The 27,547-nt window shown below is 43.2% G+C and overlaps 1 protein-coding gene across 4 annotated transcripts in view; it reads right to left on the reverse strand.

The window, feature by feature from the left end:
* NNT (nicotinamide nucleotide transhydrogenase) overlaps positions 1-27,547 on the reverse strand; it is a 103,391-nt gene that overhangs the window by 37,732 nt on the left and 38,112 nt on the right. For all 4 annotated transcript variants that reach the window (XM_036279265.1, XM_036279268.1, XM_036279269.1 and 1 more), the window contains exons 8-17: positions 13,750-13,883; positions 13,291-13,482; positions 12,391-12,544; positions 9,354-9,515; positions 8,024-8,134; positions 7,060-7,205; positions 5,398-5,593; positions 3,913-4,146; positions 2,721-2,881; positions 108-287 (exon numbers count right to left, since the gene is read on the reverse strand). In XM_036279265.1, the coding sequence (XP_036135158.1) occupies positions 108-287; positions 2,721-2,881; positions 3,913-4,146; positions 5,398-5,593; positions 7,060-7,205; positions 8,024-8,134; positions 9,354-9,515; positions 12,391-12,544; positions 13,291-13,482; positions 13,750-13,883 (1,670 nt within the window). The remainder of the gene's footprint in view (positions 1-107; positions 288-2,720; positions 2,882-3,912; positions 4,147-5,397; positions 5,594-7,059; positions 7,206-8,023; positions 8,135-9,353; positions 9,516-12,390; positions 12,545-13,290; positions 13,483-13,749; positions 13,884-27,547) is intronic.

The raw sequence follows: 27,547 nt of genomic DNA on the forward strand, positions 1-27,547 counted from the left end.
AAGAGAATAAAAACTGAGGTCGTCATTTTACTGCAGATACAAACAAATGAGATACGCCCTTCTTTGCAGAACAGCCTGTCCTTGCCTGTCAGGCATGTGCTTCTTACCACACACATGATGTAGGACAGGATGGCCCCGGAGGAGCCGATGAGCGCGCCCACGATGGTCAGCAGGTTGTTGTTGAGCAGGAAGCCCTCGGCGCACAGGGCCCAGCCTGAGTAGCTGTTCAGCACAGTGATGACAACGGGCATGTCAGCACCCCCGATCGCAGCCGTCAAAGTCACACCCTAGGACAAAAAGCAAAGTGCAGCTCAAAGTTAACAAAATAAAAATAAAGCCGCCGATGATGAACATTTCGGTTCTCAACCATTCCCGTGTTCCGATGACTGCATTTACACACACTCTGCACTGCTAGGATGACCCGGTGCCTATCTGACCAGCTCTCCCACAGATGTAACAGATGTAAACAGTGAACCACCTCCCCACAAAGGCCCTACGTCCCTACAAGGCAGTGATGAAAAGCAGGCAGAAACTGGAGAGGAGTCTACACTTGGAAGCAAGTGGCGGGACTGAGAGCACTTCCCAGTTTTTATGGCTTTAGCCTGAGGGCAGGCCCCTGCTGGTGCCAAGTGAAACAGCTAAAACAAAATATAAGCCCACAGTCTGACTAGTTTGAAGATCCGAGGACAGGGTTTAGGGTGACTAAGGCAGCTGGGAAGTGAGAGGGTAAATTCTGCAAAGGAGTAGGCTAGAGAGAGAAAGCCCCCCGTTCTGTCTGCACTCTGCCCAAATCTCTGGCTGCCTCCTGAACTAGGCACATGTGGGCAGACTCCAAGCAATCCCGTTAAAGATAAAGTAACAGCAGACTGTTGGGATGCAAACTACAGCACAGGAAATACAGTCAGTAATATTGTAATAACTGTGAGCGGTGCCGGGTGGGGACTGGAAATACGAAGGGGAAGACTTTCTAAAGTATATGATTATCTAACCACTAGACTGTACACTAGACACTAATACAAAATTACAGTGAATGTAAACTTTGGTTGAAAAATATTTTTAAAGATTGCAGCTGCCCCCTCCCCCAGGGAAGCCAGAATTTGAAATCTGGATCCAGCTTGATGAGCTGCCTACAAAAACTAATAAAGAAATAACAATAATCAATACTCTCTGGAGAAATAGAACAGAAGCAAAGTCTCTATCATTCATGAGGTCCATGATACAACCCAAAATCACTGAACCAGAAAGGGAAAGGGATTGCAGAGAGAGTTTTGCTTTTTATTCCACAAACTCCTATATATTCTGAGTTTGTTACAATGTGAATGTATTCATGTATTTCTAAATTACATCAAAACCAATTATATTAGTTCATGAAATATTTTCTTACTCATTCTCATAGAGTCATTAACTACCTTTTAAATACAAAATTCACCTCTCCTCAGAAGTAACAATTCTTGAAGTTTTACATTTCAATGCTACCAGTTTGATTTTTGAAACTTTACCTCTTCTGCCCTATTAGATAAAAAAAAATATCAAAACTATTTTTCTTTTGTTTAAAATAAAACAAAAATCAGTGCGATATAAGTCAGAATAAAACTAGATCATCAGTGGTCAGTCATATAGAGATGGAATTTTAAGTTACTTTTCAGTGTTCTAAAGGTTCTGTGTTGAAATCATAACAAAACTCTTAGGATTACATAAAAATTCGTCTCATTTTGATATAAGAATTTGTGTTTTTGAACCAAGCAGCTGGTGTTTGATAAACCACCGTTCTATGTCTGTAACACGTTAAATTATCTTAAAAACTTAAAACGTAAACCTTCTCTGCAAAGGACATCCTGGACTACTAAATACACACAAAAGGATTAGTGAATAACCTAGAGCTGTGTGCTCAGCATCACACACTGACAAAATGCTAAACTGTAATATACAGACAACAAAGAATACTCCATGCATCCATATCCTAAACGGGAAAATCAGAGAGGAAGAGGAGAGCCAACCTATCATGAAAAGCTTCCCTGCACTCCGTCACTGAACAGTTGGTCAACTGCATTAAGTTTTATGTAAGTATTTGGCTCGGTGTCATAGCTTCCAATGACTGAGGGCAGCTAGCGGACAGGGACTGTCCTGCCCTGTGACATGGACCCCAGAGCACTATTTCGTAGCCTCGACACACGGCAGGCATGTAACGGATGGAATCTCAATGCTGTTTTTTTAAAATTCCTATCCACCAACACATCGGTCCTGTGAAAAGACCCCAGGGCAATAAAGATGTCACATGTGAGAACTTTGAAAGGAATAATTAAGGCCCTGGCCAGTTTGGCTCAGCGGTTAGAGCATTGGCCCTCGGACCAGAGTCTCGGGTTCGATTCTGGTCTGTTGCGGTTTGTTCCCGGCCTTGGTCGGGGTTGAGCAGGAAGCAACCAATCGATGTGTCTGTCTCACATCGATGTTTCTCTCTTCCCCCTGCCCCCACTCTACCTGAAGATAAATGGGAAAATATCCTTGGGTAATGATTTTAAAAAAAGGAATAATTAAGTAGAGAAAAAAAGTGATTTTCTTCTTACACTTTTCTATATTATCCAGATTCTAAAAAGACAAACACTTAGAAGTGTTTGAAAACATATTTATTCTGTCCGGGGTCTTGAAGAGAGAAATGTGACTGGACTCTAATCTCATCAAACAATCAGTTCTGCAAACCACGTGCTTTCTGTCCGTCTCACCATGACAGCCGAGAGCGCCGACACGGAGCCCAGGCAGAGGATGCCGGTGGCGAAGCTGGGGTCCACCATGAACGGGACGATGCCCCCCGCACTGGCCGCCAGCAGGCCGGCGTTGAGCAGGTGCCTTCCCGGGAGCAGGAGGGGGGCGGAATTCAGGAGACCTAGAGCCAAGCACACGGCAGTCAGCACCCGGGCCCCCATGCAGCTCAGTCGCTTCATCCTTAACTGCCAGAAGGTCTCCCTGGATTAAACATGGCCTTCGAAACCTCACTTTCTATCTCCCAAAACCGCAACAGCAGTGCAGATGCGACTTCTTGCACGTAACGACCAGTGAAGAGGGAGGAGGGTGCTCCACTGTGCTCCACGAGCTCACCAACCATCCCTTTCCTCTGGTCACAGCATCTTGAAGTCACTTTTCCCCCAGGACCAACCCAGAAGTTAAATGTCTTATTTATGTCAAACGTCAAAGCAAAGTCCTAGCACCTTCGCACTCTGATTCTGTCAGCGGAGCCCCGGTGAGACGAGGCTGGTTTGCTGAAGACGAAGCGTAAGACAGAGTGTCGTAGGCTTCAAGTTCCTTTTGTGATGTTCACGTTGCATGCAAGTTCCCCGCTTAATTTTAATGAGTTGATTACTGAGAGGCAAGACCAGAGTTTTGAGTCACAAACTAGTTTCTCTAGAGACTCACTTTTTTTCATGAAAACGCCGAAAGCAGCCTAGGTGGGGGTTTTTTTTCTCTTTATTTCTGTTTTCATGCTTGGTTTTAGCAGTACCAAAAGTTTCCACACATGAGCCCTCACATGTGTATTTGTTTTCAAAATAAGTACCGTATACTAATCACACAGATGTGTTCAATAAGATTCCGTCTATTCTGGAAACCAGGGACTAGGACGATGTCATTTTGTTCGTATGTGCTATCAAATCTCAGCCAGCCCCTGTGCACCAATGTCTGTGCCACAGCTTCCTTCACTAGCTGTACGCAGGAGAAACAGCTTCCAAGCCCTCTAAGACCTGTGAGGGTCGATGAAGGAAAGCCACCTTTATGGAGAGAGAAAGTCGTTCATACATTCTGAGTGCTACACAAACTCTCCACCTAACAGCTTCTGCGGTTAAGCTACTTTCTGAGATGGAAAGGGACCCGTATCCCCCGTAAACAGTCGTATTTACCTCCCCACCGTGCTGACTCACTTACCCTGCAGCTTCCCGTAGGCGATCAGAGACCCACTGAAGGTGACCCCGCCGATGTAAGTGCCCAGGTAGGCCACGATCTTGGTGAGGTTTGCTGCCGCGTCCGTGGCGAAATGTGGGTACTCCACAATGTACTCGGCGATGCAAGTCAGCACGGCCGCCAAGCCCACCAGACTGTGGAAAGCAGCAACTAACTGCGGTAGGTCCGAAATCTGGATGCGTTTGGCAATCGTCAATCCTGTCGGGAAACGCGGGTCAGAGAGAAATTAAAGCCGGGCAGACCCTTGAGAAGGCACCGCAACGAAGACCGTACTACGGCCGAGCACATCTTCCGATTCCTTAAAGGTCCAGTTCGATCCCCTTAAACTCTCCCCTGAGCATGAACCGCCCAGGCCAGCACACAGGAACTGGCTGGACATGAAGAGGGCCTAGGTTTTCAGGTGGGTGAATGGGAGCCATGCCCAAAGGTAATGAAATGCAAATATCTGCAAAATAAATGTCCAAATCGGGAGATTCTGAAGGAGTTGCGCGGCCCAGCTAGGTGATATAGAGGTGCTAAGTTCATGTCCAAAGGTTCCCTGCCTGAGCCCACAGCACAGGCACCTTCCCTCAGGGGTCTTTCTCAGACGGTGAACACAAAAGGGGGCCAAAAGCTAATGGGCTGATAAATATTTAACCACCAGTTCCTTGGGATTAAAAACATTTGCGTGTAAAAATACATACGCAACTTTCTTAGTGATATCAAAGGTACGTAGCAGTTTTCAAATAATGATGAAGTATTCAATACTCTTTCCTGTAAATTCCACGTGGCCAACTGATTTTGCTTTTTGTTGACTTCTGCCCAGCTCTGGTACCTGCTGCCAACCTAGCATTTGCTGATGAATGAGCGTAGGTCCCACGTACATGTTGGTTAACAATTTAGTTAACAGTAACAAGTAAGACGAAACTGAAACAAGATGTGTGTGAGACCTTCCCTCATTGTCAACCGTGTGAGTGATGACTTCACTGAACCTGGTAGTGGTTTTCAAACGCTGGGATCACATTGGCCTAATGTTTGCACGAGTCACAAGGTAATGGCTACAGACACAAAATACTGTTCAGTGTAAGCTGCATTATCCACATTTTCTCCACCACTTCCTTAGGCCCGGACAATCAACAAAACAATAAATGAAATCATGGCCGACTTCAAGCCGCCAATGTGCTCGTTGACCACGGAGTTGGGAGGAGATGAGCCCATCATCACTCGGTATACCGACCACGCAGACACAAGCACAGAGAACCTCAAGAGCTGAGATAACAAAATCTAGTCATCAGAAAATGATGGATAGCATTATTACCTTCATTTATAATATAACTTATCTATTTTGTTTTAGTGACAAGTCACCATAATCGGTATAATTCTTACTCCAATACAAACACTGTAGAACATTTAGCTGAGTAAGTACATCAACTGAGTCCAACGTGGGCTAAGAAACCCCCAAGTGCTTACCAATGGTGCCACCCAAAGCCATTGCTCCAGACATCTGAGCCAACAATTCTGGCGTCGGGCTCAGGCCTCCAAGGGTGGCTGCTAGGCCTCCGGACACACCGACCATACCCAGTGCATTGCCAAGGCGAGCTGTTCCCTGGGTGGAAAGACCAGCCAGGGCACCGACACAGCACAGACCTGAGCCCAGGTACATGATCTTTTCAAAGGAAAAGAAAGAAAGAGACGCAATCAAAACTTTCCATCTGTTAATGTAGGGAGGACCTCTCTTGAGAAAACGTGATTCTCTAAAGACAATTTTAAATTCAGATAATGGAGAGACCAATATGAGCTCTTCTCTTAATATTTCAATATATTTCCCCTATCCATTAGGGCTACTAAATACTTTCCACTGTACTTGCACTTGTATCATTTATGTACATTAGTTTCTTCGGGATTTGATTGCATGCACCGATGCATATAAAAGTACCTACATCTGCCCTGGCTGGTTTGGCTCAGTGGTTAGAGCATTGGCTTGTGGTCCAGAGAGACCCGGGTTTGGTTCCCACTAAGGGCACATGCCTCGGTTGCAGTTTGTCCTCGGCCCTGGTTGGTCGTGCGGGTGGCAGCCATTCGATGTGTCCCTTTCACATCGATGTTTCTCTCTCTCTCTCTCTTCCTCTCTCTCCCTCTCACTCTATCTGAACAAAAAATCGAAAAATGTCCTCGGGTGAGGATAAAAAAAAAAAAGTACCTACGTGTAAATTACGTCATTATGGGATCTAACCAAATGCTATAAAGGAGGCAACCACCGACGGACGCTGTCTGTGCCTGGGGAGCAGGCCACACGCTTCACAAGTGTCGTGACTCAGTCCCAGGAGATCCTCAGGAGGAGAGAATCATCAGCCTCATTTCACACAGAAGGGAAAACCAAAACTTAAACAGGTTACATGATTTTTCCAAGGTCAGATGGTCAGTACCCAGCAAATCTGGGTCAGATATGGGACTTTCTGACTCACCACCCAACTCCTCTCAAAAAAGATGTTGTTCATTCAACGAATGCTAAATGTTGTAAATGGGAGAAACCACAAGAGACATGACTTCTGCTGTCGGGGCGGTTGCAATCTAGCAAGTCATTGTGAAAAAATGGAAAAACCAAGTTCCAAGTTGAGTATTATATTTAGATCTTTCCAATTTCAACTTGATTATTTGTTTTTCTGTAGAGCATTCGTTTTTAAACTGTCTTTTTAAAATTCATTGGCATAACATCTCCTGATAACGAGAGATGATGGACTAGATTAGTAGGGGAAAAAGTAAAAGCAAGGACTAATAGTTTTTAATAACAGACAGTTTTCAAATTTATTACTGATTATTTCATTGTACCCCTACAACAATCCAGTCAGGTGTATAAAGAGGATTCTAATAACCTTCTTGACTCTTTTCACGTGTGGAAACACTCGGGGACAAACAGGCAAACCCCCATTTGCACATTCATCTAGCAGGTCAACCTGGCTTCAGCGCCCAGCGTCCTGATTCTTAGGGGATGGCATGCTTTATCTGACCAGGATGTTTCTAGAGTTACTCTCCTATCTGCATGACAGAGTTTGAATATTGGAAATGCTCGTGTTAAATCCAACTGGGGAAAAAACAGTGGCAAAAATAAAAACTTTCCAAAGAGCTTCTTACTTGTTCAATGTTATAGCCACTGGAGAGAGCAGCTAAATATCCTCCGACAAAGGTACCAGCAGGGAGCAAATACAGATAATTGTACTCTGGGGGGTCAGTGGGACGCTTAAACATGTCCAGCATTCTCTGAGTCACCAGAAAGCCACCTTATCAGAGAAAATATAAAACAGAAAGGTTATCTCATTGAGCAATGTGATTATTTCAAGAGCTACCATGTTTCTATATTTTAAGCACACGCTAATCATCTTTGGAAAAATATAATTTTAAGTAACATTTTAGACAGTCAAAATTGGAAGTTATTTTATTATGTAAGCCGGTTCCATTAAAGGAGAAAAAAAAATAACCTAAATTTGCTATCAGTGCAGAACAACTATTTCCACGTGGCTACAAGTAAACAGCCATTCAAACTGCTCGGGAATGCAAATCATCAAAGGCCAGGATTTATTTTCTCATAGGTTGTCCTGTTCATTAAAGCCTATCATGAATGATAGAAGAAAAAAATACCACGTCAACAGGCACCAGATTTCTTGGACCCGTTAAAGAATTTTTACTACAAAATAACAACACATGAGTTTCGTGCACAGATTATGTGCTAGGCTTTCAGTTTTTAGAAATAAACAGGCAAGGCAAAAGGCTAAAATGTCATCTCAAGTTAGACTCATTCAGAGATGTTATGGTGATAGCGCTTCATCAGCTTCATGCCCAACCAGGTATTTAATAACTTTCTAGCTAAGGTGTAGCAAAATATCATTCTATTTGTTTGGGGGCCCTGGGGATTTTTATCAAGAGTTTCTAAAAGTTGCAGATGGGCAAAATAACTAATTTCCCTTCATAGAGAGCATTTATGAGTGAAACATTTTTCCAAGGCACAAATTCTTAAAAAGCGAATGTCTAGCTTATATTCATTTGTATCTGCCTCTCCTGCCTCTTCAGAACAGCCCTGGGGCTCCCTGCGCCGTCGTACCTGCGATGTTGACGGAGGAGATGAAGGTGGCAAGGGCGGCCAGGCCCTGAGAGGTGGTGGAAGGGTACAAATTTCCCCCCATCAGTGCCAGCCCACCGACTGCAGTCAGCCCTGCGGAGAAAGCATCGATATGGTGAAGTTAGGGACACGGCCAGTCACAGGTCACAGCGGAAGGACGTCAAGCGCACAGACTCATAAAGGAGGAAGTTCTCACGCACCGTCCCCACTGAAATACCATTTGGGTAAAAGAGTGAACAAAACTCCTTCACCTTTTCCTTGAGAGTCTGACCTTCCTTTATCTTTCTCTGGTCCCCTCCTACAGCTATGAATCCATAAGGTCATTAGAACACACTGCTGGATAAATGTCATCTGGACGGGAAGGAACTGTCTGTCCCTGGGCTAGGATACATGATGGTGAAGCTGCAGTTTGAGGACAGTACTTCTCGGAATTGGACATAATCCCCGGGGAGACCCTGAAAGCTATGACTATGGTAGTGTTGCAGGAGATGCCCACAGGGGTCAGGAGGCTTCCAAGCAGGACATCTGTCCAACGGGGGTCTCATTCCTCAAATCTGAGACCTCACTGGGGGTCAAAGAGCAGGTCCTGGGCTGCGGCGTGGGCTGCGGCGTGGACCTCTGTAAAAACTCACAGCAAGAGAGACGCCAGATGCTGCCTGCTGGCCAGCGTGTTTCCTGTCCCTTAGCTTCAGGTGAGCTGACGCCAGGGGCGGCCTGCTGCAGACCTGCGGGGCTGAATGCTGAGCGGAACCTAAGCAGAGCCCAGAGGACCCTGCCGCCGTGGCTCTATGAACGCTGGTTCCCGAACGTTTCCAGGGGAACGCTTTCTTTAAGGAACGCCTCACTGGCCCTGGCCAGTTTGGCTCAGCGGTTAGAGCGTCGGCCTGCGGTCCAGAGAGACCCGGGTTCGGTTCCCGCTAAGGGCATGTACTTCGGTTGCAGTTTGTCCCCGGCCCTGGTTGGTCATGTGGGTGGCAGCCACTCAATGTGTCCCTTTCACATCGATGTTTCTCACTCTCTCTCCCTTCCTCTCTCTCCCTCTCATTCTATCTGTACAAAAAATGGAAAAATATCCTCGGGTGAGGATTAAAAACAAAAAAAACAAAAAACAAAAAGGAACGCCTCACTGGGTAGCAGCGGTTCGCAATGGAAGCAGCCCAGCCCGGCCTCGTACACTGTGGGAGCCCAAGTGACCACAACCACAGCCCCCGATGCCAAGCCGTACAATTTGCAAACACAGACTTCATAAACCTCAGGGAAAGCACTCTGTAAACCCAGGGAAACCTGAGCTGGGGGTGGGGGAGGAACAAACCTGAGATTGCATTCGTCACAGACATCAGTGGGGAGTGGAGGGCAGGGGTCACTCCCCAGACAGTGTGGTAGCCCACAATGCCGGCTAAGCCAAACGTCGTCACCATCTGGGAAAAGGCTAGGTTGGGAGCTGCTATGCCCAAACCCAGAATCCCAGTGAGACCTGCAGAAGGAGAGGGAAGAGGATGAGCTGACAGCTAGTGATCGCAGGAAGATTAGAAGCACACCCACACCCACATGTAAACCCACACATGGAATAGTCCATGCCTTTTAACTCCACCCTTGCCAACAACGAGCAGATTCTTGAGACATTTCACGATTGGGAAGGGGGGGGGCAGTGAAGGTACGGGGAACAAAGCTCAACGTCTGCCCGCCAACTTCCAAAATAAAATAAATTGTAAAGATCTGTTCCAATTGATGAGTCACCTAATAACAATGTACCCGGTTTCCTCTGTGTGGCTTATCCCCTTCCCTGTTTTCAGTTTCACTGACAATGCCACATGGGTTTACACAAGCGTTTTTATCCCTGATGGCAGACCTATCGATATTCCAAAGCATCTTCTGCTTGGGCAAGACCACCTTCACACCACGAGACTTCTGTGAGGCCAATTTTATGTCATGTCAGGTTTGGCTGAGGAAGAGGGGTTTGAAAAGGGTAGGAAGGATTTCATTCCCTCCAGCACCTCCCCAGAACATATGGCCTCCACCCACCCGGGACAAAGTTTTGCAATTGCTCCCGAATCTGGGCTGGACTGCTGGCCAGGGAGCCAGCTCCAGCCTCAGCACCAAGCCGGCAAACAGGATTGTACAAAGAAAAGAAAAAAATGCAACTGAATTAAGAATGGGCAGAATACAAACAGTCAGCTCTGAACACACATCTTTAATTATCGCCTCTCCTCACAGCAAACATGTGGATAGCTGTCCCAGCGATGGGGAAACGCAGAATGGTAACGGGCAACCGGGGGGCTGGAATTTACTGTTCCTGAGTAAGGTCCTTCTTTACCTTGAGATGAACTATTTCTTTATAAGTGGCACAGACAGAACATGTAGGAACCGACATTCATTTTACCTTAAGTCATTCAATAAGACTGTAGTTTTAATTTTTATTTTCCCACACACATATAAGATTTCCAAAGCAGGGCCTATTAACCATGTGGAGGGAGAGTTAGACAGACTATTGGTTTGTGACCCAGTCAATCCTTAGAGAAGCTGCACAGGGCTGTGGTTCAGAATGCCTTTTCTTAAGCCATACTGCCTGCATCAAATCCTGACTTCTCTCCTTGCTAGCTGTGTGGTCGCAGACCAGTTACTTAACCTCTCTGCACTACAGTATCCGCATCTGTAGTTATTAAACCTCTTTGTCCTCATGTGGGAAAAGACAGAAATCACACATCTGAAGGTCTTCTTATCAACTATTGAATAAACTAATGTATTTTCTATAATACATGTAATAATGTCAAAGGTGCTATATCTATAGTCTTTATAACACAGGGGGGAAAAGAGAAAGGCAGAGAAAAGAGAAAGAGGAGAGAAAAAAAAGAAATTCCTAGAAGTATGCTCTTCAATAGATTCTTAACACATATACAATAAAAACTACTTGTTTTTATTACAAAGGAGGAAGTTCAAGGAAAATGCCATTGTCATACCTATTAAAATGCAATAAACTTTGGCTTAACAAATGTAAGGGAAACCTAGAGAAATAAATAATCATATTTCCTCATGAATCTCCAACCGAAAAGGCAAAGTACAATCCTACCAATAATATCCTCCATGTAGATTCCAATAATCCAGTTTCTTTTTTTTTTAACTAGTAAGTGCAAGTAGGGACACCCCATTTATTCTCAATGTTCACATCTAGAGGTTTTCTGGTCATTTTGCTGAGATGTGCTCTTTACTCAAGAGTTACATACTTAGCTTTTAAAACTTCTGGACTGACATGGGAATTAGGAGAACACTGAAGCTACAAGAATTCTCTGTGCCTGTTGCTGGCCCTTAATTCTTTATAGTTTGCGTTTGTTTTGTTTTGGCTCTAAGCAGATCTAAACATTTTTAATTCATTCTGTGAGAGAGAAACCAATATAATATCAAATATCCATATGTCAGACTCAACATTCATAGCCAGAATGAATATCCATTCTTATGTTGCAATAATTCTTTAGTATTCTCACAAAGATAACTTTAAAAGCAAAGAATTGATGTTAAATTGTAAAGAAAAGAGATAAGCATTTAAAAACTGAATTTTCTTACTAGGTGAATAATTTAGGAGGTTGGTCAAACATTCAAAGGCTAGACCTGTGTTGTAGTGCCCACTCTTCGGCGGAAACATCTGGTTCCCCAGTCTTACCCAACTGTGCGGGTCATCACAAGAATGTTTTATAGCCCTGGCCAGTTTGGCTCAGCGGTTAGAGCGTCGGCCTGCGGTCCGGAGAGACCCGGGTTCGGTTCCCGCTAAGGGCACGTACTTCGGTTGCAGTTTGTCCCCGGCCCTGGTTGGTCGTGCGGGTGGCAGCCACTCGATGTGTCCCTTCACGTCGATGTTTCTCTCTCTCTCCCTTCCTCTCTCTCCCTCCCACTCTATCTGTACAAAAAATGGAAATATATCCTCGGGTGAGGATTTAAAAAAAAAAAAAAGAATGTTTTATAAACCACCAAACAAACAAACCAACAAATACACGCACTTAACATCAACTACATTAACACGCACTTAACATCAACACAATCTGATGTACATCACCACTCAATATAGTTGATGTAGATAAAAATATTAACAGTTATATTCCAAGTATTTGTAAATGGGAAAGTACAGCCATCCTGTGCACTCTCTCACACACATCCATCCCGGTATTCAGCAAATCAACAGTCTCCAACGCCACCTGCTGGGACAAACACCATGCTACCGAGAAACTGCTTCTAACAGGCCCAGTTCCTAAAGGAGTCCAAAGGCGGGCAAAAGGGTTTCATTTACCAATTTTGACAATTAGTACATTACTTTCCAAATTCAGACCGTCAGCACTAACTCCTGCTGGGTGGGCCCCTACCTGCTGTGTACGCGGAAGCCGTTGTCATGGTTTTCCTGAAGGGCGTGATGGTAGCTGCTTTCTCGGCCTCCAGCTCGGCCACTGTCTTCTGTTTCGCCGGGGCCTCCTGAGGGATGTTTTTCGGTGTGGGGGCGGGGAAAATAACTTCGCCGTCCTACCGGAAATGAGGAAAATCGCATTTTTTAAGTCAATCCAGTGTTTTAAAAATATATGATGTTGGGGGGAAAACTGTTCTTTTCAAAATCATTTTATTTATTTTTTATACTGGTTTTTTTTTCTTTATTGATTTTAGAGAGAGAGGAAGGGAGAGAGAGAGAGAAACATAGATGAGAGAGAACATCGATTGGCCGCCTCCTATGTGCCCCCCACTGGGGATCAGGCCCTCAACCTGGGCAAGTGCCCTGACCAGGAATCGAACCGGCAACCTTTTGGTGCATGGGTCAATGCTCAATCACTAAGCCACACCGGCTGGGCTAAAAATTATTTTAAATAAATTCATATAATTTATAACCTACCATGTGTATACATATATATAATGTTTCTATTACACATATATATAAAAATATATAATTTGTACATGCATAGAAACATATGAAAGAATACTGATCAAACCCTTAAAAGCAGACAGGTTTGAGAACCATTTCGTTTTTACTTTATTCAATTCTAATTTTTTGCTCTGTTTGATTCTGTTTTTTCAAAAGCAAAGCATATTTTAGGTGAGTCATGCCTTTGCAATATTTAAATCATTCTGCATTTTTAAACAATTTTATTGGCAAAAACCCAATACACTGATACTTCATTAGAACTGATCTCAATTCCAAGAGAGGATTCTTCCATGAACAGACATCCTAAAACCAATCTATAAAGAAAACTCAGGAAGGAACAGATCTCTTTACTTACCTTCATCACGACAGTTCCTCTAATAACATGACCCATTGTCCCAAAGTCAAAGTCATCTTTCACTTCAAAATGAAAGTTATCTTTGTCAGGGCTGATGGCCTTCAGGAGCTTGGTGATGTTGTTGGAATACAGGGTGCTGGCCTGGGTGGCCATACGGCTGGGGAGGTCTGTGTAGCCGATGTGAGTAACCCCCTAAATGAACAAAATATAGTCAGAAAGGTCTACCCCCCTATGCTCACACTCCGTCTGGGACAGTTCTCAGTCACAGGCAAAGTTTTGAAATTCTATCTCTTTATAAATATACACACAGACGAACACGTATTTCCAAAGGAACTTTAAATTGCCTACTTTTTATTTTTAAAAGTTTCAGGCTCTCTATTCTCTAAATATACGAAGGGACAGACACGCGCGCCAAGTCGCGGGACGTGGAACTGACTCACGGGGAGCTCCGCGCGGTACCTTGTGAACGTACAGCTCTCCCGGCCTGGTGGTTTCGAAGTTCCCGCCGGCCTCGGCAGCCAGGTCCACCACCACGGAACCCTCCTTCATCGACTCGATCATTTCTCTGTTGAACAAGACTGGAGCTTTTTTACCTAATAAAACCAAAGAACACAGTGAAAATTGTATTAAACCTGTTTGAAGGTCCATTCTGAGAAGTGCAGTAGTCTCTGGGCACTCAGGACTCTGGAATCTGAACTCTCTCCTGGGACCCCCGGCCACACCACAGGGAGACGGGCAGTCTCCTAAGGAAGCAGGAAGGACAGCGTGCAGGACAGAGCTGTGGCTCGGCACCGAAACCTCAGTGCTGCTCTTCCCAAGTCTGCACCCAGCACCACTCAGGAAGAGACAAACATTTTGCTGGTTTTTTAAAAAGACATAATAATAAGCTACTAAGGAAACGATGTGCACCCGAAATGGACAAGTCACAAAAAACCACAAGTGTCAAGGGAATATTCATTAGTAATATATGAACTACGAAAAAGAAGATTCTAGTCATTCTAACAAACATCACCAGGTTGCCCTGCATGTTATATGAATCTACCCTAATCTAATGTCGAGGAGAGTCAGGAAAGTGCCATGACCAAAAGACATATGAAAAAATGTTCATCACTAATCGTCAGAGGGATGCAAATTAAAACCACCATGAGATGTCACCTCACACCTGTCAGAATGGCTATCAGCAATAAATCAACAAATAACAAGTGTTGGCAAGGATGTGGAGAAAAGGAACCCTCGTGAACTGTTGGTGGGAATGTACATGGGTGCCGCCACCATGAAAACAGTATGAAACATCCTCAAAAAATTAAAAATAAAACTTTCTTTTGACCCAGTGATCCTACTACTGGAAATATATCCAAAGAAACCTAAAATTTATTTCTAATTCTAAAGAATATCTGCACCCCTATGTTCATAGCAGCATTATTTACAATAGTCAAAACATGGAAGAAACCTAAACGTGCCCATCAATAGACAAATGGATAAAAAAGTGGTGGTACATATATATATAGAATAGAATATTACTTGGCCATTTAAAAAGAATAAATCTGCTCAGCCGGTGTGGCTCAATGTTTGAGCATCAACGCAAGAGGTCGCGGGTTAGATTCCCGATCAGAGCACATGCCCAGGTTGTGGGTCCAATCCCAATTTGGGGGCATGCAGGAGGCAGCCCATTGATGTTCTCTCTCATTGATATTTCTCTCTCTCCCTCCCTTCCTCTCTCTCTAAAATCAATAAAGAAAAAAAATTTTAATAAAAATAAAAATAATGAAATCTTATCATTTGAGACAACATGGATGAACCACAACGGTATTATGCTAAGTGAAGTAAGTCAGATAGAGAAAGACAAACACCACGTGATTTCACCTACAAGTGGAATCTAAATAACAAAATAAAGAACAAACCAAACTGAGACTCCTGGACACAGAGAACAGACTGATGGTTGTTAGAGGGGAGGGGAGTTGGGGGGCTGGGTGAAAAGGGTGAAGAGATTAAGTACAAATTGGCAGTTATAAAATACTCATGAGATGTAAATTACAGCATGGGGAATATCGTCAGTAATACTGTAATAGCTGTGTGTGGTGCAGGTGGGTACTAGAATTATCAGGGGATCCCTTTGTAAAGTATATGACTGTCTAACCACTATGCTGTACACCTGACAGTAATACAAACTTATATTGAATGTAAACTTTGATTGAAAAATAAACTTTAAAGAAAAGTGCCATGAAATGAAAACAGTAGAGCATCACAACTCCAAAAGGCTTGGGAATCAATCACAGATTTTCATTCCCACTCAACTGTTCTATGGCTCTGGTGGGTCAAGCCTGTGCCTGTGCTGGAAATATATTGGTAGATAAACCAAAATTCCCTGTTCTCATGGAACGTTCTCCTCATGAGACAGTTCACGTTTTAAACTCATTCACTAATTCTTACACAGAACATGAAGCACCAAACTTTTTCAAGTTAACATACATCTTCTGTTCAGTGACCCATACTGTCCATACATGTTCAAGTTCAAGTTTCATAAAGCAATGTAGGTACCTAAGCCCAAAAATATTAAATAAACTTGGTAACAGAAACACAAAGAGAGGGTAGGCTAATTATCTTTATTTCTTCTTTTGAAAGTTTTCAACTCTGTGTTTATCAAACTTGTATAAAAAACACGGTCAATTTTACAAATGAAAACCTGTTACAATTAAAATGTGCATTGTAATGTTTTTCAATCTATTTGAATGAAATAAATGTGATTCAAAAAAAATACTCCTTGCTGGGTAGCTCAGTTGGTTAGGACAGGCGACCCGATATGTCAAGGTTGCAGGCTTGATTCCTGGTCAGGGCACATATAAGAATCAATCATTGAGCCCTGGCCGGTTTGGCTCAGCAATTAGAGCATCGGCCTGCGGTCCAGAGACCCGGGTTTGGTTCCCGCTAAGGGCACGTACCTCAGTTGCAGTTTGTCCCCGGCCCCGGTTGGGTTGTGCGGGTGGCAGCCACTCGATGTGTCCCTTTCACATCGATGTTTCTTTCTCTCTCTCTCTCTCTCTCTCTATTTATCTTCCTCTCTCTCCCTCCCACTCTACCTGAACAAAAAACAAAAAAATAATGTCCTCGGATGAGGATAAAAAAAAACACAATCAACCATTGAATGAATAAATAAGTGGAACAACAAATCAATGTTTCCCTCTCTCTAAAATAAAAAAAAATTTTAAATAACTGTTCTTTATATACAAGTGGATGCTTATATAGCACCTCCTTCTTTCTCTATGCAAACTTGACACTCCAAGATACTGCCCACACCCTAAGCGTCCGTTTGCGAAGGCTGTGCCCCGGGAAAAGCGCTCACGCGGACATCCGGCCGCTGGCCTTGTGCCGCAGTCCTGGGGCGGGTGCGGCGCGGCGTCGGAGCTCTCGGGTTGTCGGAGCTCTCGGGTCCGCCTGCAGAGCCCACGACGGAGCAAGAACGAGGTGTTTTCCCCAAGACAGCACCCTGGAGTCCTGGTGGTTCACCCACTTCTCAGAATTCTCTCCCCTCCTCACAGTAGCCCAACAAAGCATCTTCAATGTTAACTCCCTTTCCTCAAGCACGGGAATGGGGGATGCAAACCACATACATCTGAGCAGACGTCCCAAATCAAAGGTCATGCCGTCCGGCTCCGCGGGGTTTAAACCATGGAGCCGATGGCTGCACGTCCCAGGCATCTACCACCTCCCCGCTGTTCTCAGGTCCAGAGCCCCTTCTCCGTTAACCAGCCTCCTGTTTGTCCACGTGTCCCCTCACCCTACTGGTTCAGCAGTCCTAGGCAGACGCGGCTTACACGCCTCTCCTGGCTGCACCCAACTGGGATCCGGGTCCACCCCCTTGGTCTTCCCACCGTACCAGCTTTATGACCATCGACCTCACAAGTTTGATCTGGCATCTAATTTCTCCTGCCCTTGAAATTCTGGATTCTTTCTTCTAATCAAGACATCTACAGCTGCGGATGTGTCGCTGGACTGTAACTCTACCTGCTTGAAGAAACACCAGTGTCCAAAGCTACTTAGGCTCCTAGAAAATGTCTGATGTACCACCTACTGTCTTCTTTGATTTGACTCATTCAACCTTCACAAAACAACCATGCAATTGTTGACACCATTTTAAGGTCACAAACACACACACACACACACACACACTTACTTGCATTCCACTCTGAAACTCAATCACTGTTGAAAAGATGGTATATTCTTTCACGTAGACTAATTTATTTAGTGTCCAGTTAAATACATAACTGGTAGGTAAGTTTTAAAAGTTTACTTAAGCCATAGAAGAATATTTAAGACATGGAATTATTATTTTAAAAGCGCACAACAAAATAGTGTGCATAGGGTGCTCCCATTCAGTAAAAATAAAACATACATACTACACATATGAATGTTTCACATAGATGTATATTCATACATACACAAAATATTACTTATATCATAGAGTTTCCATTAAACTATCTATAGTGTAATGTTTAATAATACCAGGATATCCTTGAGCGATGAGACTAAGAATAATTATTTTCTCCTGTGTGATTTGCCTTATCTCCAAATTTTCTATATGAGCTTGCTTTCGTTTTATCATTTAAACAGTGAAATTGGGACTAAAGGGAACATGACGACGAGTGAAACAGGGAGCCGCCTTCAAGTATTGTCATGTGGGTTACGTTTTCAAAAATTCTGGAAAGTGCAGAGACAGAAATTGAAAACGGAAGGGGGGGAAACAGGACCAAAAAGGAAGCAGGGTAATCCACAAAAGTCCCAAATGAGTGAATCCTCAAAAGAACAGGTCCAGAGATGGCAGACGGAGAAGGCTACTTCAAAATACTGTCCTACCCTGAGGTCCCTACTATGACAAAAACATGGTACTGGATAAATGTGGCATCACCAAATGGAAGGGACAAACGAAATAAGATAATTAGTTAGGTAGTGGGAGAAAAAATGTGCACAGACCTAATATCATACTTCAAACTGAACTCCACCCTCTATTGATCAAAACTAATTATAATAGAAGAGAATCAACCCATAAAGGAAAAAAAAACACGGTGAATATATCTCTAGTCTTTGGATTTAAAAGTACTTCCTAAACTTAAAGCAATGGAGAGAATTACAAAGGAAAACATCAATAGATTTAAATATGAAAAATACATATTACAATCCTCAAAAAAAAATAAATATGACAAAAACTTAATAAAAAGCTCACAGAAATTTAAATAAAACAAAACACTAAGATCCTAACAGATAAGTGAAAAACAATACAAATGGTCATTTCCAAGAGAAATAGCCACAACCATATGGAAAAAAAACACAAATGTCCATCCTCAGCAAGAATCAAAGAAATGTGACTGCAAAAAGTGAGACACTTTGTCCTGTCTCTCTAACTGAAAGTCAAAAAAATCATAAGAATGTTGAAACAAAATAACAAGCTGGACAGTCCATGGTGAGATTACAAACTACACAATCTTTCAGGAAAGCAGTTACTGAGCATATACCAACTGGCCAGAATGTTGATATCCATTCACCCAATAATTCCTTTTCTACAATCTGATTAACCCTGAGGAAGTTAATGAAAACCTGGACACAGAAATAATGCAGGAAAAATATTAGAACATTATTTTTAATGGACCAAAACTGAAAATAAACAAAAAGCCCAACTTTGAGGGAACTTAAATAAAACGCAGTACATTCAAACAAGAAAATTGTATAAAACCATTAAAATGTATTTATTTACAAAGAGTTCTTAATGACTCATCATATTACATTAAGGGGACATTTTTATGATATAATATTAACTGAATAAAGTAAGAAAGACATTATATTTTGATCTAAATACATGATCAAAATACATGGAAAAAAAGCTGAGGGGAAATGGAAAAATGTTCAAAGTATTTTTCACTAAGTAGATGGATGGTGATGATGTATTGTCTGCTTTGTACTTTACTTGTTTTCCAACACAAGTCACACACTGTTTTTATAAAATAAATAACTACGTATTCCTGCATAATTACAACCAGTTTCTGCTTTAAGTTGAAGACGGAGATTAAAGAGTTGTACTAGGCCCTGGCCAATTTGGCTCCGTGGTTAGAGTATTGCCCCACAGATCAGAGGGTCTCGGGTTTGATTCCTGGTCAAGGGCATGTACCTGGGTTGCAGGTGCGATCCCCAGCCCTGGTCAGGGTCATATAGGAGGCAACCAATCAATGTGTCTCTCCCACAGAGATCTCTCTCTCCTCTCTCTCCTCTCCTCTCCTCTCCCCTCTCCCCTCCTCTCCCTCCCCTCTTCTCTCTCTCTCTCTCTCTCTCTCTCTCTCTCTCTCTCTCTCCCCCTCCCTCCCTACCTCCCTTCTACTCTATCTAAAAATCAATGCAGCCCTGGCCGGTTTGGCTCAGCGGTTAGAGCGTCGGCCTGCGGTCCTGAGAGACCCAGGTTCGGTTCCCGCTAAGGGCACGTACCTCGGTTGCAGTTTGTCCCCGGCCCTGGTCGGTCGTGAGGGTGGCAGCCACTCGATGTGTTCCTTTCACATCGATGTTTCTCTCTCTCTCTGTGTTCCTCTCTCTCCCTCCCACTCTACCTGAACATAAAATGGAAAAGTGTCCTCGGGTGAGGATAAAAAAAATAAATAAAAAAAAATAAATAAATAAAATAAAATAAAAATCAATGCAAAGATATCCCTGGGTGAGGATTAACAAAAAATTAAAAACAAAGAGTTGTACTACAAGAATTAAAATAAGGTAGAAATGCCATTGGACCAATCTGTTTACTTGCCAATTGAAAAGGCTTCACTCAAAGTCACCTGCCCTTCCTGCTACAGCACAGGAAGTGACAGTTAGGAGAGCCTTTCAGAGAGCCCATGGCAACACTTACAAAGGGAGGCAGCGAGAACTGAGGACGGGTAACATGCAGGCAGAGGAGTACAGACTTTTTTACAATATAGAGGATGGAAAATATATCCACTGACTAATGCAGATCCTTCACATATAAAGAGACGACCCATCCACCCCAGAGACCGCCTGGCGCAGATCCTAGATACAAAGACAAAAGATCAAGTGAGCATATCAGGTGTTTCCAGACAGAACTGTAGAAGAAACCAGAAGAGCTCATTTAAAGTGGTAGATAAGAGGGTTATTTTTAGAGGCACAATTGGGCTTACCCCTTTTGACTGCTCATTTCTGTTAATGTTATCGTTTATCTACAAAAGATGAGATACACAAAAAGACCAAGGTTATTACATTTCCTCAAATCCACCGCCCTAAAAAATAAAAAAAATACATAAGTAAATAAAAAAAATTTTGTAATCACTAAGATAGAAAAAATTAACAAGAAGAGAAAAAATTTTTAAATATAGTTTCTGGCACAATACAAACTGTGAATGAAAAATCGAGCATGATATTCAGCTTCAGGAAATATTTCTTGGTTCCTTCTGGTTCATGGACATTAAGTTCCTAGTAAGTTGACTCAATTCCCCCCCAATAGGGAGTTTATTTCCATATTTTTGCCAATGCAGTGGTGGGACATCATGGGCTCATAGTCATCATTCAAATATTCACTCATTCATTGACTCAGTTAAAACATATTTAGGGCCTACCAAAGTACAGGCTAGATAGGGAAGCAAAATTTTACTTAAAGCTCTGAGGTCTAATATTTTAGACCTAAAAGAGGCTGCATTTGAAGGTTAGTGAACTGTTGTTTTGTTATTAGAATAGATGAGGTATTAAAAGCACTAGTCTAAAATTTTTAATTAGAGAGTTTCCCAAACGGTTGGCCATTATTGGAGTAGGGTGCCACAGATTGGTATCAGGTGTCCTTGAATCTGCACGCACCAAGAATTGGCTGTAGACGGACACAATGCCGCACCCGTGCGCACTGTTGGCATCATGGCTGATTCGTACAAATTCATCGTGACCGTGATTCAGTTCGAAGAATCTTTTCAGACTCATGCATTTTCTCATTAATCGAATACTAAGATGCAGTCATAAAAGGATTAAAATTAGAAACATCCAAAAAATTACTCCTGAAAACAGCTTTAACAATTTATCGCTCTGAAGTAAAAGAATATATCGTTGGCCTCTCTGCAACACTAAATTCACAAGTGATCTAGCTTAAACTAAATACCAACAACTAATGATTTACCAGGAAGTTTTGCAATTTATTATACCTCTCTGAATGAAGCAGACCTAACATGATCATCTGAAATCAGCAAGTTCTCAGATTCTCTCTTACTAGGAAAAGAATCAAGCCCGCACAGACAACTTCAACATCAAAAAGAAAGACATTAGGAGGAAGCCTCTACAAATATTAAGAACAAGACAACAAGATGAAATTTTACATTATTACGAAGAGCCTTTAACATTATTTACTGAAATTACTCAATGGCAGGTAGTCAGACAGGGAAACCCCTAACTTCCAGCCTGTAAGGCATCAAATTAGACTGGCTGGAGAAAAACTTCCTGCTTTAAGAATGTGGTCTATAGCCCTGGCCGGTTTGGCTCCGCGGTTAGAGCGTCGGCCTGCGGTCCAGAGAGACCCGGGTTCGGTTCCCGCTAAGGGCACGTACCTCGGTTGCAGTTTGTCCCCAGCCCTGGTTGGGTCATGCGGAAGGCAGCCACTCGATGTGTCCCTCTCACATCGATGTTTCTTTCTCTCTCTCCCTCTCTCTCCTTCCCACTCTATTTGAACAAAAAAAAATGGGAAAATGTCCTCGGGTGAGAATAAAAAAAAAAAAAAAGAATGTGGTATATATAACAATAGAGTGGCAAAGAGATTAACAATATAAATTATAGAATACATTTATCCAAACCAAAATACATTTCTCATGAACAAGTTCTAGGAAGATGAGGATCATTTTTAATGGAATGCAATAGTAAATGCACAGACTGAATGCAGAATTGAGCCGACAGACCAACTCCAGCACCTGCACGTGGAGAAATGTCAGTGCAAGAACGCAGTGTCACACGGAGCTTTGCTGGGGTTCGCCCAGCGTCCTCCCTCTCCTGTCACTGCTCTGGCTCCACACACAGCCCGGAGCTTCGGGAGAAACGACCTCAGAAACCCTCATGGTAGGCCTGCTGCCCTGGGGTAACCGCGTCACCTTCTTAGTGACCGGTGCAGAAGCGCAGGAGGAAGGCACGGGGCCTCTCCCTGCCCCACCTGCACAGTGGGCTCGGGAATGGGAACGTCACCCAGGTAAGGCCAAGGAGAAGGAGGGAAGGTTTGCTAAGGATGCCTGGAAAAGTGTCCTTGCTTGTCAAGAGGGAGTCATGGGACCTGGCCTGTCCCGTCCTCTGGATGCTGGGCTTTGCCAGCTGGAGGCCTGGCTCTGATGCCGCCTCTGCCACTGAGGACGCCACCAGCCCGGAGGAGGGCAACACTGAGAGGGTCAAAGGGGCTCAGCGGGTCCCCAGGCCGCACCCCTGTCCACAGCTTTCACCGGACTTTTCAGCTACATGATGCACGACACCTTTCGGAGTCCGGGAGACGTGCTGGAATGTCGCATCGGGCGCCGAAGGCACCCTGACCGACACACGCTGAGGACTACAGATGCCTTGGAATTTCGAAATCCCCGGCGGGGATCAAGTATCAGGTCTTAAGCTAATGAATGTTACAGATGAGGACAAAGGTTTTTGCCCTGGCTGGTTTGGCTCAAAGGTTAGAGCAACGCCCGAGGACCTAAAGGTCATGGTTTCAATTCCTGGTCCAGGGCACATACCTGGGTTACAGGTTCGATCCCAGGCCCCAGTGGCTGGGGTCCTGCGGGAGGCAACCAATCGATGTGTCTCTTTCATATAGACATTTCTCTCTCTCTCCCTCTCTCCCTCGCTCCCTCCCTCCCTCCCTCCCTCCCTTCGTCCTTTTTAAAAACCAATGGAAAAATATCCTCAGTGAGGATTAACAAAAAGAAAAGTTTTGCCCTGGCCGGTTTGGCTCAGCGGCCTGCAGTACAGAGAGACCTGGGTTCGGTTCCCGCTAAGGGCATGTACCTCGGTTGCAGTTTGTCCCCGGCCCTGGTTGGTTGTGCGGGTGGCAGCCACTCGATGTGTCCCTTCACATCAATGTTTCTCTCTCTCTCTCTCCCTCCCGCTCTATCTGAACAAAAAATGGAAAAATGTCCTCGGGTGAGGATAAAAAAAAAAGGAGAAGTTTTTATACACATAGGTATACATGAGAAAAGGACATGACTGAGTATGTAAGAGACAGGATGTGGGAAGAAAGTGCAAACATCTGATCCATGGGTCCTGAGCCTGCTGTAGCCAGCCCCGTGATGCACAGATCCAGGTACCAGTGCAACCTCTCCACGGCGGCTCAAGACCACTAGAGGCTGAGACAGCTGTGTTCGTAAATCAACGAGATCCTGACCCAAGCTAAACAGTCTAGCAGAGTATTTTATTCGTTTTTTAATGAGAAACAACATGAAAATCAAATGACATTTATTATACAAATACATTTGGACTTAAATGTTGGCTAAGAACAGGTGGTTAAGCCCCCAAAGACCCACAAATGTATCTGGCGGGCACACTGTGAGTGAAGCAGAGAACTTAGTATGTGAGTTCTATCCCTGGAACCAGAAGAAAACTTTCTCTGCAGAGTTAACTGCTTGTCTAAGGAACCACAGAACAAGTCAGGCCAGCAAAAACTTGGCTTTCACAAACTGCATGCCTTGAGGAATTTCTGAATGTAACAATGCTTAGGGAATATGACTGGTCAGCAGCATATTTTAGCAAACTGGAAAATCCCTAATGATGTATTTAAAAAGAAACCAGCTTTCACCTAATAATTAAAGAACACGTTTATAAAGAAATTTTTAAGGATTATGTTAATAATTTACCTCTCGTAGCTGCAAAACTCCGTCTAGATCAAAATCAAAATTAGTCAAAATTTTAGCACAAGCTTTATAAGCTACGGAAATTCTCACAAAACAATCTACCACACTTAAAGGGTAGCATAAATAAGAAAACGTATAATATTCTTAGATCAATTATAACATTCTTTGTGTTCTATCCAATACATGTTAGATGTATATGAGCTACCAAAACTCCCAAAAATTCATCAATGAATATTTATTACACATTCTGATTTTACTAGTTAATACAAAATAATTTAAAGCTTATCTTTAAAGATAAAAATAATACTGTTTATTTCTCATGTCCTTCGACCTAATTCGGAATGAGGTTCATTCACAACAGCCGGAATGAAATGGCTATCTTCAAAAAATTCAGGTTAGAAAGAGACCACTCACATTTCTCCGCAGGGAAACCCACGCAGGTTGCCTTAATGGGCGCTGGTTTTGTAACTTCATGAGTATGTCCAGGACCTGACAGCCTCAGAGACCACCTGTGACAGTCCACATAGTCCTTAAGAATATCTGGCTTCCCATTTCAAAAGTCACATAGGCTCTTCAGTCCTGAGTGCCGTCCCCAAGAGGCGTCACCAGCGGAAGAGAAGGGGATTACGCTCGTGTTCTACATGCCAGGCCCTCCACTGGGTGGTTTCCTCATCTACTCCTCACAACAACTCTGCAAGGCAGACCCTGTTACCCCCTTGCAGAGACGAGGAACCCGAGAGAGACGCCTCTGCTGCTAGGCGGTGGTACTGGGAGTCTGAACTACCCATCCATCTCTAAATCCATGATCTGACCCCCACTGAACAAACTCAACGCAACCAGACAAAATTACAAAGTGGGAGGAGGAAAGAGGGTGCTGCTGCTCAGCAAATTCATATTTGTTATGCGCTGAATTCGGTGCCTCCAAAAAATCATGCTTTTGTTTTTAAATATGTCCTTTATTTAAGTATAGTTGGATTTTGTTATAGCAGCGCTGGGAGGCTAATCCAGTGCTCCCTTATCCCCGATCGCCCAGCTAGGCAACAATTCCCAGCTTCCCCGCTGGTGGGTTTGGCCACATGACTACTCTTAGCCAAAGCACTGTGAGCAGGGCTGGTGTGTGCACTGCTGGGCGTCCCGCACACACTCTGTGTCCCTTCCCGTGGATGGCTGGGACTCAGACGGCGTCCAGAGTGACCTTCACAGCTTCATAATGCTGATGGCAGCAGTGTCACACCTGAGTTCCCCAGGTGACCGCCTGAAGGAATGAGGCACACCAATGTGTCAACCATCCATTACTGTTAACTCAGCAAGAAGTACGTTTCTATAATGTCTGAGCCATTATACACTTTGGGTTAATTTGTTATGCAGCTGGACCACGCTAACTTTTAATACTTAGGCACAAGAAAGGATGGGGAAATTGGAAAGCAGGGGACACAGAAATGCACTAAATGTGCTCAAACACACTCTAAGAGGACAAGATTGATCAAGGGAAACAGAAAACTCCCTAATTTGGCATCCTCTCAATGACAAGTCACCCTGTCAATGTTGAAATCTACCAAGAGGTGGATAGACAGCCTGCAGTTACCAACCCTTGGTAATGATGTTACAACATTTAAATATTTCTCTCTGCCCTTCAAAATTCCCCAAACCCATCAAACTTTGTAAAGTAGGATTACAAAATTCTATACAACCATTTTATATGACAATACATTTAAGGGAGAGGAGGATGGTAGATGAATCAGATTATTCAGTAAAAAGAGTTACTTTGGCCGGGTAGCTCAGTTGGTTAGAGTGTAGTCCCAATACACCAAGGTTGTGGGTTCCATCCCTGGTCAGGGCATATACAAATAAGTGGAACAATAATTAAATGTTTCTCTCTCTCTCTCTCTCTCTCTCTCTCTCTCTCTCTCTCTCTCTCCCTCTGTGTGTGTGTGTGTCTCCCTTCCTCTCCTCTCTCTCCCTCCCACTCTACCTGAAATAAAAATGGAAAAAGGTCCTCGGGTTAGGATAAAAAAAAAAAAAAAAGTTAAGTAATTCAATTAAGTTGGAAATCTATGGTCTGTATAGTTTTGTCCTGGAAGATCATAATGCTTACAAAAGAAGGGACAGAGCCATCTGAAAAATAAAACTTTCTTTAGGGGAAAATTTTGTCTAGTCATCAAAACAGTATTATCTTTGTGGAATGTCAAAAATAAAGGGTACATCACTGTAGTCAATTATTCTCTCGTCTAAAAGAACAAGTTTGAAAATTATTCTTTTGTACTATATTTCTACTCTGTGTAAAAGATGGGTTCAAAGAGACAGGCATGCCCTGGCCAGTTTGGCTCAGCAGTTGGAGTGTCAGCCTGCGGACCAGAGAGTCCCAGGTTCGGTTCCCGCTGGGGCACATATAAAAAAAAAAAAAAACCAGAGAGACAGGCAGCATCAGACAGAGAACCAATGTCGATTTTCCAGGAGACGGAAATCTCTCAGGTTGGGTCACATGTGAAAGGCCCTTGCATATCAGAGAAAAACACCCCCTCCCAGAGTCACGTAAACTCACCAAAGGGTCCTTTAAATGGTCTATTCTACAGACCCTAACTGGTATAGATAAAAAACAGAAGCATTATTACCCTTTTGGATAATACAGATGGTGCCTAAAGTGAAGTCCAAGTATATATTGCCTAAGATATTACAACTTGTAATAGCAATGAATATCTTCCTTCCTAATCCGACTTCCTGACACATCTAACTAACCATCTCATATTGCAAACTGGGCAAGTTTTGATCATTGAGGAAAGTTAGGTTCCCAGTTGTTTTTATTAAAGTATAGTTGGCATCCAATGTTACATTAGTTTCAGGTGAGGTGTACAGTATGTTGATCTGACATTTATATATCTTATCTTACTGCTAAGTCTAGTAACCACCTGTCACTGTGCAAAGTAATTACACTATTACAGACTATACACCCCTTTACCTTTTCCATCTACCTCCCCACCGCAATGGTTTGTTCTTTGTTTCTGTGAGTCTGTTCTTTGTTTTCTTTGATTTTTTAAAACTCCACATATAAGTGAAATCATATGGTATTGGTCTCTTCTGTCTATTTCACTTAGCATAATACTCTCTAAAACCACCCAGGTTGTTGTAAATATCATTATTTTTATTGCTGAGTAATACTCCTAAGTGTGTGTGTGTGTGTGTGTGTACACACACAAAATTCATTTATCTATCCATGAACACCTCAGTTGCTCCCATATCTTGGCTATTATAAATAATGCTGCAATGAACATAGGTGCATGTGTCTTTTCAAATTAATGTTTTCGTTTTCTTCTAATAAATACTCATGAAAATGAACAATCAGAAGGAGAAATTAAGAAAATAATCTCATTTACAACTGCACCAAAAAAGAATAAAATACCCAGGAATGAATTTAACCAAGAGGT

Source organism: Molossus molossus, unplaced genomic scaffold, assembly GCF_014108415.1.
Source record: "Molossus molossus isolate mMolMol1 unplaced genomic scaffold, mMolMol1.p scaffold_m16_p_3, whole genome shotgun sequence".
NCBI lineage: Eukaryota > Metazoa > Chordata > Mammalia > Chiroptera > Molossidae > Molossus > Molossus molossus.